The sequence below is a fragment of the Galeopterus variegatus genome, unplaced genomic scaffold (assembly GCF_000696425.1).
Source record: "Galeopterus variegatus unplaced genomic scaffold, G_variegatus-3.0.2 Scaffold65, whole genome shotgun sequence".
Taxonomy (NCBI): Eukaryota; Metazoa; Chordata; class Mammalia; order Dermoptera; family Cynocephalidae; genus Galeopterus; species Galeopterus variegatus.
The window spans coordinates 308634-325191 of NW_007726176.1; the positions used below are offsets into that span (position 1 = coordinate 308634).

The 16558-nt window shown below is 47.3% G+C and overlaps 1 protein-coding gene across 7 annotated transcripts in view; it reads right to left on the reverse strand.

Moving 5' to 3' along the window:
- Nucleotides 1–11899, reverse strand: part of LOC103593899 (microtubule-associated protein RP/EB family member 1) — a 55774-nt gene extending 43875 nt beyond the window's left edge. The window contains exons 1-9 of one of the 7 annotated variants that reach the window (XM_008577005.1): nt 11611–11899; nt 11281–11428; nt 10447–10508; nt 7631–7738; nt 6570–6695; nt 5702–5917; nt 4857–5015; nt 2659–2766; nt 1599–1743 (exon numbers count right to left, since the gene is read on the reverse strand). In XM_008577005.1, the coding sequence (XP_008575227.1) occupies nt 1599–1743; nt 2659–2766; nt 4857–5015; nt 5702–5917; nt 6570–6695; nt 7631–7738; nt 10447–10508; nt 11281–11428; nt 11611–11640 (1102 nt within the window). In that variant the 5' untranslated portion in view covers nt 11641–11899. Of the gene's footprint in view, nt 1–715; nt 776–1598; nt 1744–2658; nt 2767–4856; nt 5016–5701; nt 5918–6569; nt 6696–7630; nt 7739–10446; nt 10509–11280; nt 11432–11610 lie in introns of those variants that run through there. The other 6 variants (XM_008576996.1, XM_008577013.1, XM_008577023.1 and 3 more) reach the window with 6 other exon arrangements.
- Between the last annotated feature and the right edge of the window lie 4659 nt (nt 11900–16558).

Consider the following 16558-nt stretch of genomic DNA (forward strand, 5'->3'; position numbering starts at 1 on the left):
AGACATGTGGATCTACTTTCCCAGATATAAATTTTGTGATTTTGTTGATAATAGATCTGTATTTACTTAATAATCTGTACTTAGTTAATACAGATCAGTTATTTCCAATGAATTGAGATGAGCCACAAGACTGTGAAGTCAGTACTAAAAGGAAATGTAAAATATCAATTTTATAATTATACGATTAAATTATATAATTATATATAGATTAAATTTTGAAATGCTAATATTTTGGAAATACTGTTTAAATAAAATGATTTGTATTAATTCACCTGTTGTTTTTAACCCATAAATGAAGCTACTAAAATTTTTAACTACATTATGTGGTTCCCATTTATACTTATATTCAGTCTATCCAGTGAACTATAACATAGTTAAATCTGACTCTGCCCCTAGGAAAGAAAATTACACAGGCATTAAAAATCATAAGGATCCATTAACGACAAAATGGCATTGACAGTGCTTATGCTATTAATAGAGAAACAAAGGGGAAAACCAACTAGTGTACAGAAAAAGCTGGAAGGGCATGCACCCAACAATGTTAACTGGGGGGCACTTGTGAGGGTGGGGAGTGAGGTGGAGGGTAGGATGGGAGCTCAGGTTGACTTAAAGAAATTTGATTCTTTTTCAGTGACCAATGTATCAAGTAATCAAAAGTAATTAAAAGAGAGTGCAGACAAAAATAGCCCATAGTTAAAAGATGGGAGGGGAATACCGTTTTTCCTTGATTCTAACTTCCTATTGCCTGAACGACGCACCTTCGACTTATTAACCACTTTTTGGGGGGAAACAAAAGACAGAAAACATTACATCAAAAGTACATATCTTAAGACATGTCTGAGATTTCGGGCAATTAGGAATTCTGGAAAATGGAGGAAATTTGGTATTGGTCCAAATGTTATAGGTGGGTTATGGGATTTTTTCTTTTCCAGTTTTCTATGACCTCCCATTTACTCAAGTTTCCAGGACAGAGTCAATCTAAATTTTATGTCCCTAGGGTCCCGCACCAACATGGCCAGGAAAGCCAAATAAGGCTGGCAGGGCATTCACATGCCCTGGGCCTTTTTTTTTCAAAGAAACAAATTAACAGAGTGAAAAGACAGCCAGCAGAGTTAGAGAAAATATTTGCAAAATATACATCCAACAAAGGATTAGTATCCAGAATATGCAACGAACTTCAACAACTTAATGGTTAAAAAAAAAAAAAAAAAAAAAAGCCTTATTAAAGGAGCTGAATAGACATTTCTCAAAGGAGGGTATAAGTGGCCAACAGTCACATGAAAAATATCAAAATATCAATGATATTCTTCACAGAAATAGAAAAAACAATCCAAACATTCATATAAAACCACAAGAGACCCCAAAAAGCCTGAAAAAAATGCCCAACATCACTCAGTTAGAGAAATGCAAATCAAAACCACATTGAGTTATCATCTCANTTTTTTTTTTTTTTTTTTTTTTTTTACAGAGGTGAGTTTGGGGATGAGTCCAGCTGCTAGAAAGCTAGGTGGGGTAAGGGGCGGCAGGGTGGCCTGCATCTCCCAAGAGGTGCTCCCACTAACAATGGCAGAGTGTGCTACCTTAGGGACTGTTCCCACCTGGTTGCCTGTTGTTGGGCTTGAGACCCTCAATACCAGTGGGCTTGAAGCCCCCGTGGGCCCACTCCAGCATGGGCTTCAGCTGGTCCTCCAATGAGTCTCCAGGGCTGCTGGGGAAGTTCTTGCCAGCTCGCACCCTGGCTTTCTGCCAAGATATAAAGGTATAAAGTCTGTGTGAATCGGGGTGGGGACAGGGGTGCTTGCCAGGCCATACCCAGGGATTCCCCCAGCTGGGGCCTATATTCCCCTTCACAGTGGGCTGCTTCATAACCAGACAGCTGTCCTGGGCTGTGGTATATGATGGGGGAAGAAGGGCCTATGCAGAGACATAGGCAGAAGGCTGGTGGGGTGCAGAGAGGAGCAGGTCTGCAGTTATGTTTTTCCATATGGGGACCAAATATGATTTCTTCTATATGGGAAGTGTGAGTAGTCAGCTCCCTCTCAAAGCACAGAGGAATCAGAATTAGCCATGCCACTTTTACAGTACAGGAGGAGCCTCAGCACCTTGTCTAAGAAGGCATCAGATTTCTTCTACCTCCCTAATGAAGATGAGAATACAACAAGCATCCTATAAGACGGAACATGAGAATGTCTAAGCACATGACAACTATCAAAGACTGGCTCAGAAACGCTAGACAAAGACAGTTCCAAGTCAAGGAGGAAGGAGGGAAAGTCTAATGGTTTGCCAGGGATAACATGGGCCACAGGTAAGAGGAGGAGGCATCTGGCCTGGGCAGCTTCCCAATCTTGGCCTTGAACCCCAGCACTCAAAGGAAGGAGGCTTTGGGTTCTCTGGAAAAGCATATTCACTAATAAGAACATTGCTCACCACTGGCAGTACCAATAGCCATCAGGTGGAAGCTGGGAGGTAATGGGGAGTCCCAAAACACTTCTCAGTCAAGCCCATAATGCCAGCAGTACATTGGCGTTCACCTCCACCCTGGTCACCTGTCTCCTCCAAGCCATCCTTGGCAATGCTGTGGACTTAGCTAGCCTTCTGTAGTCTCCTGCTTCCTCCCTGCTCTCAGGACCAAGTCCATGTCCCCCATCCCCATGATACCTCAAGGGCGTGGTACATGGCCTTTCTGTAAGAGACAAGCTTATTGAAGGTGGCCAGGTTAAAGTGCTGGCTGAACAGCCCCAGTGCCATCAGTTTGTCTGCAGAGACCTGGAAGAGAAAGACTTCATCAACATCTGCCTACACATGTGTCTCACAGGTTCATCCATCAGGAGGGAAGGCATTCACACACTTTACTGAGAGCCCAATTCCTGGGGATAAAGTTTACAAATGTCACTCAAAAGCATAAATAAATAGAAATGGTACAGAGTCCTGATACCCTACAGCCAGAGCATGGTAAGTATGATACTCCAAATGTGGGCAATGATACCATTAGATACACCCAGAGCAAATGACTCCTGAGGCTCAGTAATGAAATTCACCATGGGTACTCCAACATGAGGGTTTTACACGATTTCCCCTCCTTTCTGAGCATGATGCCAATAGTCTACTCCTCAGCTTTCATTTAAACTATGGGTTTAGTGAACAGTGCTAGGCACAGAGTAAGCACTTTAGTTAGTTTTTATGATTATTTTAGTTATTGTGATTTGACCCATATTCTCCAAGTCTCCCCATGCCAAATCCCCAGGCCACACATGAACAGTTCAGGCTTCCACTGAGAAAAGATGAAACTGGGTATTCAGAGTTGCTAATCAGAACTGAAAGACAACTGGAGTGTTCCATTCCCATGTAGAATGCTCATACTCACGCTAACCTCCATTTTGCCCCCAAGACTCTAAGAAGGGGTGAGAACTGCTAAAATGCAGGTGCTACTCCCAGCACTAAACTTCTCCAATACAGTGAGAATAGCAGACATGTGTTGAACAGATCCAGCCCAAGTTTTGGCCCTTGGCCAGGCCCAGAGTCAGGCCTCACATTGTAATTTCATCCCACATGCTAACAGCCCCATACTGCATCTTATTAGCACTAGACCCTGTCCTGCAGAGCATCTTTTATGTCTCCCTGAGACAGAGCAATTACAAACAATCCATCTTCCTTCATTTCACAGAAGTCATTTCCCACATCCCTAGAATCAGAGGTGCTTCAGGACCAGCAGAGGCCCAGGCCACTTATCCTTCTGCTCCCTCTGCTGGTCAAAGATGATATTTGCATGCAGTCTCTTACCAAGGAGACTCCATGTCCCATATTCCTGCCCTTTGAAAACTTTTATGTTTATAATAAATGGCCCCAAGGGAGCCCAATTCATGATAAAACCAGAATCTCAGCTTGAGGTTGAATCCAGGATTCAGGTCCTTCATTCCCACGTGTGCCACCATCCTGCCAGGCTTGCTGAGCATCCAGCTTGCCTTGTGACCTTAGGTTCCTCACCTAACCTCTTGGGATGGTGGGGGCTAGGGTGGGGAGGGGGTTTGAGGATTGGTATATCTAAAAGGAAATGTCTGTCTGCACTAATCCAATCAAAACCTTTGGAGATCTCAGAATATGCTTTCAACAGGGTACGAGAATCAAAACAGCTTTACTTATCCCATAGAGCTCTTCCCAACATTTGTTTTTTAAATGGCTAATTTCAAACCCAGAGGATCTGAAATAACCAACTCTTTAAGGCACTTTTTCATAACTGATACCAGGTGATCGAAATCCCATTTCTAGGCCCACAACCGGGCCCTTCCCTTCTCCTTCCCCGTTAGTGACCCCACTGTTCCTGTCTCTTCTTCCAGGCTTCTCCACTGAACACTTCTGGCTACCTGCCCAGATGGCACTCCTGGCCCCTCAAAGTCCATACTGATGGTTCTGCTCCAGAGAAAATAAATCCAAAAAATTAAAGTGGCTGTGGATCCAGAGAGTTTCCCAGCTCTCTGTACTCCGTGAGAGTAGACTGAGCTCTGACCCTGGAGCCTAAGTATCTATATTTAAGCTGTTTAACAAGGGAAGCTTCTGTCCCTCCTTTCAGACAGTGTCAGGGCTTAGCCTCATTCATCAGGAGAAAGCAGTCTTTTTTTTTTTTTTTTTAAAGATGACCTGTAAGGGGATCTTAACTCTTGACTCGGTGTTGTCAGCACCATGTTCACCCAGCAAGCTAACCAGCCATCCCTATATGGGATCCAAACCCATGACCTTCGTGTTATCAGCACCACACTCTCCTGAGTGAGCCACAGGCTGGCCCAGGAGAAAGTAGTCTTAAAAGAAAGCCACAGGAAGTCTCTGCAGCCACTCCAGACCCTTCCTTGTCCTGGACTCACCTCAGAGAACTTGCCGTCTCCAAACCACTGGACCCATCGCATGCCAGACATGGCTTGGCGCTTGGAGGTGGTCTTCCAGGACACCACCATGGCGGGCCACCAGGAGAAGCCCTTTATCTTTCCCCACACAAGGTCCCCTATTCCAAACTCCTTCCCATCCTGTAAGAAGAACCAAATGAAGGGATCTCAGTAAAGTAATGAGATACATCACCCTAAGCCAGGTCCTGCCCGCCCCACTGACCCTGAGGGCAATGTAAAGCTTGCCATAAAATGAGCAATGCCCATGAAAAAAACAAGTTATTAAAGTATACCTACAGTATGATGTACTCTCAACTAATATACATAGGAAAAAGAAATACACCATATGTGTACATACATGTGCAAGATGCTTTCATGCAGCGATGCTTGAGTGAAACCAACAAGCTCAACGAGTTAATTAAACTATAATCCAAAGCACTGGATGTATTATATACACATGAAAGGGAGGCAACTCTAGTTCTCCATGAGTGAAAAAAGCCAGTCTACAATTGCATGTCTAATATGATGCATAGAATCATATTATGCATTGTGCACACTGAGTACTTATTTCTGTGTACATATGTGATATTCAGAAAAATCAGTATTCAGGTGGGAAATAAGTGAGGCTTGACTTATGTCTGGGAGGGAAACAGGGTAAAGGACCATTTTGCATATGGAAAACAATTAGAATAAACTCAAATATTACAATAAAAATTGACAAAAATCATAGCAGTACATCACTGTAAGTACCAACATTAGTAGTTAACTACTTTCCCCATATTCAGCATCTTTGGCCACCCTCAGCAGCAAGCCCTTCTTAGTGGTACCTGATACTCTGCACTGTCTCCATCTCTACTCTCCACATCCACCAGGGGAGACTCCAAGCTGTCCTGCTGGCTGTCCTGGGCTAGGCGGGCATAGGGGGTACTGCTGCTCTGGGGTGTCACTTCTGTGTCATCTACATCATCTGTGAGGTCGATGGTGAGGTAAGGGCTGGCAGGGGATGGCCACGGCGTGCCTGCTGATGCCCGCCGCCTCAGGGACTGTGGACAGAAGGACACAAGGTTTGGGCCACTGCAAAGCAGGTGGGTGACCAGAGACCAGTGGAATCCCCAAGTGCTTCCCGGGCAAGCAGAAGAGTGAAGACATAAGTTAAAGAGAGAACAAGAGACCACCGAGGATGTTTTTCCAGGACCACTGATTCCTTCCTTGAGTGGTGGCAGAAAGTCATTGCAACCACCCAGAGACAGACAAGAAAGAGACAAAGGAACAATGACCAGGTGCTCTAAGAGCCAAGCCCACGGAAACTCACTGGCTTCTTTGAGCACGCACTGTGCATACAACCTTGCAACAGGAATGGGAGTGTTGCTGTACCTGCTGGGGTTGCCTCAAGACAGGTGAAGACACTAGGGAGACAAGATGGTTCTGGGAGTTTGTACTTTCCAGCTCATTTTCCAGGTGAGGCAAGAACCCAGAATTCTTGCATTCCCAACAAGATCAGGCCAGAGGAGAAGCCAGCTGTCTTAAGAGAAGCTTACACAACACCCAAGAGAGAAAGGAAAAGTGAGATCCTGAAAAGCAGGTTAATTGTGAAGATGAGCCAGACTATACACCAGCCCCAGCCAGTGGTGCAGTGAGAAGTAGACTCTCCAAGTAGAGGCCAAAGGCAAGGGTCTGGGCATCTGGGGAACCAACCCTGGTAGCCGGGAACTCCACAGGGGACTCGTCCACGTGATTGCGGCCCAGCCGGCCTCGGGACAGACGTGGGGAGGGCCTGTGCCTCGCCCGGCTGGAGGCACCGTTGTTATTTCGGGTTCGGACCTGGAAGCAAGATAAGCAGTGGCCCTTAGGTGACTCAAGGCAGCAGGGGGAGGTCTGGGATGGGGCCTGTGGGGTTCAGCCTTGAGGTACGCAAGGACATCTGGTAGCCTCAGGTCAACTGGAAGTGAACAAGGTAATTAAGAAGATGGGGACTCTGAACTGATGCCTCCCCCACCCAGAAATTCCCCAGTCCGTGGGATAAGGGTGGTGAGGTGGCCAGCGGTGCCACCTGACAATCAACAACAGATCCTGCTCTGCCTGCCACAGCAGACTTGCCAGCTGAAACTGACACCTGCAAATTGGCATTGAAAAATCAAATCCATATTCACCATAAACCAAGGCCAGTTATTGGGTTCTTCAGGTAGGTACTGGGTCATCAAAACAGAAGAGAAGCCCTTAGGCATTATGTTCTTACTCAGAATGGGTGTTGCAAACCTCTACTCAAATTCTGTCTATAAGAGTTCATGTTTAACCTTGGTTAAGTTACTATAATGTTCTCTCACCTGTAAGAAGGGGATAATACACACCATACGCTGGGAAGGTGAGATTATAACCCACACCTGGAATAGTCACCAAGTGTCAGTCTGGTCTCTAATGGGCTGGGTGCCCATTTGCAGACCTCAAACTGTTTTTGAGCCACTGAATCCACCCACAGAAGTGTTGGAGCTGTCATGGGTATCTGGTGGCTGAGCCACCACTCTGCACACTCCATCACCCTTGAGCATTGCACTTCCAGGAATGTTCCAAGAAAGAACTTAAAAACTCCACATGAAAGAAATGGCATGTGAAGGAAAACCTCCCAACAATGACAGTCCAATTTCAACACAGTTGTTCATATCTCTTCGAAGCTCCCCCAGGGAGATCTAAGACATGTTTTTATGCAGGCCCATGAGTAGTGAGTGGGAAGGACCTTGGCTCGGCTTGTGGGGACTTACAGCTGGGCTTTCAGAACGAATCCTGGTTTCACGGAAGAGTTTTGGCATCACTGGAGTGTCTGAGCCATTCCCGTCTTCCCCCTCGCCTTCTCCATCACCTGTCAGATCCTTTACAATGGAAACACAGTCAACTTTGATATACTTAAGAACTTGCATGAGCAAGATAGTTCTCAAAAAGTCAATCGTATTGAAACCTGTGATAACATTGACCCAAGAGATCTAAAAATATTTAACTACCTCATTTTTTTCCAATAACATTTTACAATGGTTCACCATGGGATCATGAATCCAAGATAGGGTGAAAACATAAAAAACCCCAGTGGAATCAGCAAGTCAAAGCAATGCCAAACTAGCAGAGTCCTGGTCAGTTATCCCAATTCACAGCACATGGGAGAAGATACAGGCCAGCTGCTCCAGGGAGATGCTTCTTGATAAAATGACCAGAAAGCAAGGCCACTAACCTTGCACCATATCATGCAGACTACCTGGTACAGCCCCATGCCTCACACTAAAACCCAACAGAAAATAAACACAAAACCTGGAGCAGTGCACAGTGGCCAGAAGGTCTGGCTGGAGTGTTATAAACTTGACTTTTCACTTACCAATGTGTGGCCTTGAATGAGTCCATTTCCCTCTTTTTAAAATTGGAATAACAGTACTTCTCCCTCATAGCACAAGGCCAGTGAGAATAATGCATGCTTAGCCCAGCACTAGGCACAAAGGAAATGCACACACAGGAGACTTCATGACCATTCCTGATTATGAGCTACCAGAAATACAGTAGCATCCTCAGCCTCTGATCCAGCACAGCTCTTGCTCCTCTTCATCTGGGTCAACTTAGTAGGCTGCCCACCGCTAAGAGAATGGAAGCTGAGGATGACTTTTCATTGTCTGTGACTTTTGTCTATGACTGTCCAATGCCTGACACTGGCTCTTTGACAAAAAGTAGCAAAACTGACAAAACTAAGATTAGAAAACAGAAGGCATGCATAAATTAAGGAATGAAAAACATAATGGAAAAACATAACGTTTTTCTAACTTGTAAAATAAATTCCTTGCTATTACATAATCCTAATATCAAAACTACAGATACATTTAAAGAAAATCATGCATCCATTTTATCCAGAAATAGATGAATTCAAAACATACCATGACCAAGTTGGACTCATTCCAGGAACAAACGTACAGTTTGCTATACAGTAGTCCCCCCTTATCCACAGGGCACGTTCCAGGACCCCTCCATGGATGGCTAAAATTGCAGTTTTAGTACAGAACTCTACATATACTCTATTTTCGTATAGGTACATACTAATAAAAGTTCAATTTATAAACTAGGAACAAGGACTGGCCAGTTAGCTCTGTTGGTTAGAGCACAGCCTTGTAACCTCAAGGTCTTGGGTTCGGATCCTCCTACCGGCCAGCCGCAAAAAAAATTTAAAAATAAAAAAAATAAAGGCACAGTGAAATAGACAGTTATAACAATATACTGTAATAAAGGTTACGCGAATGGGGTCTCTCTCTCAAAGCATCTGTACTCACCAGAGTTAATCTGTCCTTCCACATTTTATGCTCTGATGCCTCCTTCACACTTTTATGAATGTAGCTTGTACTAGGCATCTTCTGCCCAGTTTCACTGTAATCAAGACTTGCTTTGGGTGCTATCCTTTCTCCCTTATCAACTTCAACTCTGCCATAGGCAGACTCAGCCTCTCCAGTAACGTTTATATTCTTTAGGCCAAACTATTCACTCATGTCAGGGGATCCCTCACTGAAGTCTTTCTATAGGCTCAATGCTTTCTGGCGCAACACGTTGCATCAACCGGAACACGTTTTCTGTCCATGTCCTCCATGCACAAATTTAACGCGTTTTCCGTCTTCACTAACCACCTACCACGTGTGGCCTTAACTTTTGCAGTTTGAGGTGCAACAGCAAAACTAGCAGGAATTTCTTTTTTCCTTCTTCACAATTTCACAGACAGAATATTCGTTCTTACTGTAGATCTTAGCAACCTCTGCATACAATTTTTCTTATTAGGTCGAGAACTTTCAACTTTTCACTTATAGGAAGCACTTTACGGCTTCTCTTTGGCATATCTAAAATTGCAGCTTCACTCCTCTTCTGCTTTGGGGCCATTATTAAGTAAAATATGGGTGACTGAAATGAACACAAGCACCTCAGCAACCATCTGACAACTAAGATGGCCACCAAAAAAACTAAGTGGAACATATACAGTATGGACAAATGGATGATTCACGTCCCAGGTTGGAAGCTGTAATTTTTAACTTATGAATTGTTCATTTCTGGAATTTCCCATTTAATATTTTTAGCCCTCAGTTGACTGCAGATAACTGAAACTGTGGAAAGTGAAACCCAAGGATAAAGGGGGACTACGGTATTAGAAATATTATCAACGACCACCCAGATTGAAAAAAAAATATCCAAAATATGCATTAAGCATCTAGTAAAAACGAACTTCCAACTTTAATTTGCAGATGCCAATTTTTATGGGCCTCAGTTTGCTCATTTCATGGAAGCTAAAAGAAATGTCCCAGGGCCAGCCCGGTGGCGCACTGCTACAGTGCGCCGCTTGGGAGCGTGGTGGCGCTCCCGCCGAGGGTTCGGATCCCACATACAGACCGGTTCCCGCTCACTGGCTGAGCGAGGGGTGGGCGCAGCACCGAGGGTTGCAATCCCGTTGCCGGTCCCGGTCCAGTACGGGTGCGACACTGAGGGTTGCGATCCGTTGCCGGACACGGAAAAAAGACAAAAAAAAAAAAAGAAATGTCCCAGAACCCTGAGGAGAAAGAAACCATACCTGAGTGTAACTTAACAGACTGGAGACCTCCCTCTTGGACAGTCGTGAGCTTGATCTGCGGCCTATGAAGGAAGCAGGTGCTTTAAAGAAGGGGCAGGCTCCAGCCTGGGGGACAGCCTTGCTGACAGCAGCTGTGCTGAGGCCTCCTCTCAGGGCTGTGGCCTTGGATCTCCCCAAAATCAGTCATCCTCGAGAGTTAACTCAGCCCTCAGTATACCTCGTCTTCTCTATGTATTCCTACATAAGACCCGAAACAACTCTGTGAAGGCACTAATGAAGGAGGCATTCCTTCCAGAGAACAGTGCTGTCCAAGTCAATGTTAAATGAACAATTCACTGTCTGCCTTATCAGCCACAGTTCAAGTGCTCAAATGTGGAGTGGCTATTGTGGTGAACAATGCAGAAATAGAACCATTTCTTCCTTGCATAAAGTTCTATTGGACGGCACAGCTCTCAGCAGATAGGACAATACAGGGGTTTCCAAACCAGCTGGGGCAGAATCCCATGTGATCTGGCTTGGATATAGCTAAAGACAGGGAAGAAATGGAAGCCTCCCCCTTGGAGTGTTTTTTTTTTTATCACATCACAACCCCAGTCCAAGCTGAGGGGAGAGGTGGGTATCCCACTTCCAAAGACCCCAGCCTATGCCAAGACCACCCCCATCTTGCCTCATTCACCTCAGAGTCCTTTCTGAGATGAGGAGTACGGGGTGGGAGGGGCTGTGAGCAGGGATGAGAAAGGGGTTTGGACCTCTCCCCCAAACCTCCCTTGAATCTGCCAAGAGGCTCATGTCCCAGCTATGGTCTGCAGCTGGACCCCATCCCCTACTCCCCACCTCTGATCTCAGGGGTACGGATTGCCTCCAGGATCGGGGGTGAGTCGGAGGACTGGTCGCTGCAGGCCCCGTTGACGATGACAGAGTCTTCCCTCCCGCTGGCGTCGTCCTCTCCATTGAGATGTCTGGTGTCTCCCTTCATTGTTTCCTGTGGGAGAAGGCCATTATGGGTGGGGATGAAGGGAAGCGGGGGCACCAGTGGGCAGCACACCCCATGCTTCCTGTCATTGCCCCTATGTCCTCAGGCTGAGAGACCCCATGTCCCCTTCTCAGGGTGACACTCCTGCCCAGGTTTTGTCCAGGCTGCCCCCCCACAGCCTAACCCCTCACCAAACTCAGAGGCTCAGGACTTGGTTCCATTGCCCAGGCAATCCCAAAGGCTCAGACGCCAGCACACAGGACACAGGGAGGGGCCGGGGCTGGGATCAGAGGCTCAGGTTGCTCTGTGCAATTAGCCAGCCCTTCAAACAATGCCATTTAGGACCAGCCTGCCCTGGCCTGCCTGCCGACAGCCTCAGTCCCCTCTGGCCCTCACCCCCTCACCCTGCCCAGCCTCTGCAGGGCCTCAGGAAGCCAGGGCATTATTTTCCCTCCTGACCCCTTTGTTTGCTCTCCCTTCCCCTCAATCTCCAGGTCCTCTTCCCACCGTCCCCTCCTCCCCAACAGAACAGCTTCTCTCTTCTCCATGGCAGCACAAGCCCCGCCCCACCCCATACTCTGGGGCCCATTGGTCTGCTGGCCTGTCGCTCACTCCCCTCCTCCCTCACCAGCTGAGGCTCAGAGTCCCAAGTTCCCAAGAAGGGAAGGATGGAAGAGGTAGAGGCAGGAGGGCTGGGGACAGTTAACAGGAGAGACATGCCCCTGACCCTGTGCAGGCTCCCCCCACCTCTGGGACTAGGTCTCCCCACTGCAGCCCTTCCTGGTAACTGCATCATCACAGGGTAAAACAGCTCAAAGCCAGGTCCTCACTAATGGGCTGATGCTTTGTGGTTGGCCTGGCCCATTGCCAGCAACACCAGGGGCACTTAACTTCACATTGGTTGGATGCAAAAACCTGCGACTTTCTCCAGGGTGATTGTGGTCCCATTCTATAGAAAAGGAAAACTGACACACAGACCAGATTAGTCACCAAGTTCAAAAATTATATCCAGGAGGTGTGGCCACTATAGTCTGGGCCTAATGATTCTGGGCACGAACGCTAGCTGAAACTATAATTCCCAGAAATCACTGGCCTTTGCTTTTTGATCCACCTTTAAGGATCCCAAGCTCTTATTCCTTAGTTTCCTTCCCAAAAGCTCCACATTGCTCACACCGTACCCTTCTGTCCTGGAGCCCACCCGGGAAAAGCTTCCCCAATAAGGGGCTGCCCGTCTGCAACGGGCCCTCCCTGCCTGTGCCCCATCTCTCCAACCCCTGCCTGGTGACCCACACTAGCCTCCCAGGGTACCTTCTAGAAGCAGCACCAGGGCTACCCGACTGCAGACTGCATTGGCGCCAGTAAAACTATGCCCACCAGGGGGCGCTGCGGGGCTCAGTTTGAAGAGGCCTGTGTGACGCCCCCAGGAGGATTTGCAATTGGTGCCGTCCATAGCCCAGGTAGGGGTGCGGGTCTTCTAGACCTCTGCTCTTCCGTATGTGTCCCAGCAACCAGCACCCTTGGTCCAGCTGCTTTGGCATCACCTGGGAAGTGGTTAGAACTGCAGAACTTTCCGGCACTGTCCTAGACCTAAGGAATCAAGATTTTAACCATGATTCCTGGGTGGTTTCTCTACCGCTTATGGGCCAGGGTATGTGTTTCAGCTCCTGGGATCTTGGTTCTCTCAACAAATATTAAACATATTAAAGAATCTCGGCGGGGTGGGGGGCTAAGGAGCGGGGGAGCCACCCCTACAGGAAAAAGGACATGCCTGACCCAGCCCAGTCAGCTGCTTCTCAGCTCCTTTTCTGTCCCAGCTCTGACTGGGAAGTACAGGATGGCTGACCTGTTGCCAGTTCCTGTGAAGCCAAGTGGCCTGAATCCCAGGAGAACTACTGGAGTGTGGTCCACAATTATCACAAGTGTTTCGCCTCAGGCCAAATCAGTGCACTAAGTAACCAGGATGGTCTGGCATGGCCTGGGAGGCCAGACTACCAGGTGTTAGGCCCCAAGAGGGTCCAACACCACAGAGAGCTCTGGGGGTAAGACAGGGGACACCTAAGGATTTGTGGTCAGGAGCTGGTGGCAGGTCAGGGCCTCCAGGGACCAGGGTTCCAGCTAGTCATAGGTTTCTCAGGCCACATTGGACCCCAGCTACACAGACAGCCCCTAACTGGGTCAACATGAAGCCAGACAGGAGTCTCCCTTCCTAGACAGGTTCAGGTGGACCCTGAAGCCTAGAGCTGACAATAATTAACTTCCTCAGGCCTTCCTGAAGGGCATCAGCCTGCCAACTTGCCCGCCAGCCTACTGGAAATGTGGGCAGTGCACCTTCCCAAAGCCAGATCTCAACATTCAGGAAAAACGTCCTGCCTTAAGAGCCAGACGCATGGATATTGAAGGAAGATTCTTCGAAGGAAATTCACTGTTAAGTGACACTGGCTGTCAGGGTACTCAACGGTGAGCTGGACAAGTAAAATACGCCCCCTTCCCATTGCATAATTAAATGATTTCATTAAAAATTCCTTCCCTGTATTTTTATAATCACCCTGGGTTTGTAGGAAAATTTACCCTCCCTGCCTTCCTGACCTAACTGTATAGACAGCACATACCAACTTCCAAACCAATGATTGAAAGATGCCCAGCTCAGCTCCTTTCCCCTGTCCACATTCTACACAAAAGCCAAACTGATGCAGTCATCAGGCATGCGCTGCTGCTCCTCCCTCAGCCTGGAAGTCTCCTCATCTCTCTACCACATGCCTTCTTCCTTCTCAGACTTCAACACCCACAGTTCAAGAGCCAGGAAGGCTTCTCTAAGCCCTCTCCTCTGAATGTAATCTGTCCCATCCATGTAGATAGATGTGTAATGTGTCAGGCACTAGTCTGTACTTTACCTGTACTACATTACCTATATTACAGCTGATCGGGAGAGTGTAGTGTTAGTAACCCCAGGGATCACAGGTTCAGATCCCCATACCGGCCAGCCAAAAAAACCCATTACCTGTATTAACTCATTTGATCCTCAATATGGTAAGTACTATTATCCCTATTTTGCAGATGGAGAAACAAATACAGAGGTTAATCAACATAACACATTAATCAAAGACCACGGAAATTAAATAAGTTGCAAGTTTAACTACATGCTACTGGAAACAGGGAGAGTTATTAGCATCAGGTTGGTGTGTAATGGTTTTGACAAATCTCCCACCTCTTCCCATGTACCTCAGTTTGGCTTCTAGTGATTCAAGATTACCATTTCCTGGATCATGTGGCTCTCTTCACTAACCAACTGCTTTATCTAATGTGATCATTCCAGAGCTAGAGGATAAATTGGCTAAGTTACCTCCCTGAGGGAGGTGGCACCTTCCTAAAGGATTTTCCCAGAGTGGCTGACATGCTGGCTTTAGAGCTGTGTCATGCCAGTTCTAAGTACGGGCCACAGTTTTCAGGTCCCTCCTGTCAGCTGACCACAATACAAACATCTCCTTTAACCTCCACCCCATCCTGAGGCAGGTACTATTATTAACCTGCTTCCAACAGGCTCCGATGAATTGATTTAGTCACCCAGCAAAGTGGCAGTGCCAAGTCTCATGCCCAGGCAGTCCAGGGCACGTGCCTGTAACTGCTGTGCCCTGAGCCTGGGCAGACGAGTATTATAAATGTGATAAACAATGCATCACCCATCCCAGGGCCTAGGGCCGCTTTACGGCTGAGACATGATACCAGCTGAGTGTTTACCTTCACAGGAGGTGGCTCCCTAGCCTCGTGATGAGGTGAACTTTGACCCTTTCCCAGAGGCTGGGGTCCAGCATGTGATTCAGGGGTAGGCAGCAGTGCTGTGTGGGCCCACCTTCAAGGTTCTCCTACAAGGGGTTTCCTAATTAGTGCAGGGTGCCTGTGCCCTGACTGAACCAGGTCAGACATGCTCAAATGCAATGTGGCAGACAGAGGGGTGGGCGGCACCCCCCAATTAGACTCAGAGGCTCAGGGACTCCCCCCAAGCCAGCAATAAAGTTGAGAACTGATGTCATTCATTTCCTCCAGGCTGGCACCAGCAGCTGAGCTATTTCGCAGTACCTTGTAAATGTTAATTGCATTAAGTAAATCTCACAATGTGGTGGGGTGGGGGGGGTCAGTAGGCATGATGAGGGAAGAGGGTGGAAGGGGGGCCACTTGGACAGCTCTGCCCCACCCCCAGCCCCCCAGGGTAAAGTAAAAAATTAATTAGAAAGTTAAAAATTCCTTAAGTCTCCACAGCCTATGAAAGGGAAATCTAAACTCCTGATCCTCCCCTGGAATTGCTCAAGTCTTTCTTCCCGTTCCCACTGCCCAAGATTCCTTAAGAACTGCTGAGACGGAGTGATTGCCCCATATCACAATGAAAGCAGAGACCAAGCTGCTCTTCCCAGCCCTCATTTTACAGATGAGCAAACTGCTCAGGGGGAAGATCTTCTACCCAGGTTCAAAGCCACTAAGGGAGATTCAGGCCTAATCCAGGAGATAGATCGTAAAAGGCATCACTAAACAATGTGGCAAACGTAGCTATAAAAGTTAAGGCCGGGGAGGGTCATCTCACACAGGTGAGTGGAGAACAGGGGAGGCGTTCAGGGTGCAGGGACCGTATATGCAAGGGCAAGGGGACCAGAAACAGACCGCCCACCTGGCTGGGGGCAGAGCCCAAGGTTCAGGTCTTATGTCCGTAAGGAACTTCCACTAAATTCCAGAAAAGATCAGACTTACAAGAGAGCAGGAAAGAGCCCTCAATGTTTTTCTCAATGCCCTGTTGTCACCTGTGAAATAAACTGACCCTACCTGATTCACTGGGTAGTTGGTGCTGAAGATATCAAAGGAGACATGCTCACGAGCCCCGAAGATCACCCATTCTCATGTGCCATCTTGCCACCTCCCCAGCTCCCTTCGTCCTCCATGATTCAGAAGGTGTTTGGGAACTGCTCAGTGCCTCCAGGTCCTGAGTGCATGTATCACTGCCACTACACAGTAAAAGCCAGGGCTTGGCTATTAATCAAAGTTACCCACCTATAATCTATCCAAGCAGGGGAAAATTGGACAAGTGTAAAACCTGGCCAGGAGGATGTGCCTTGCAGCATTGTTCATTATAGCAAAACACCAAAAAATACCCAG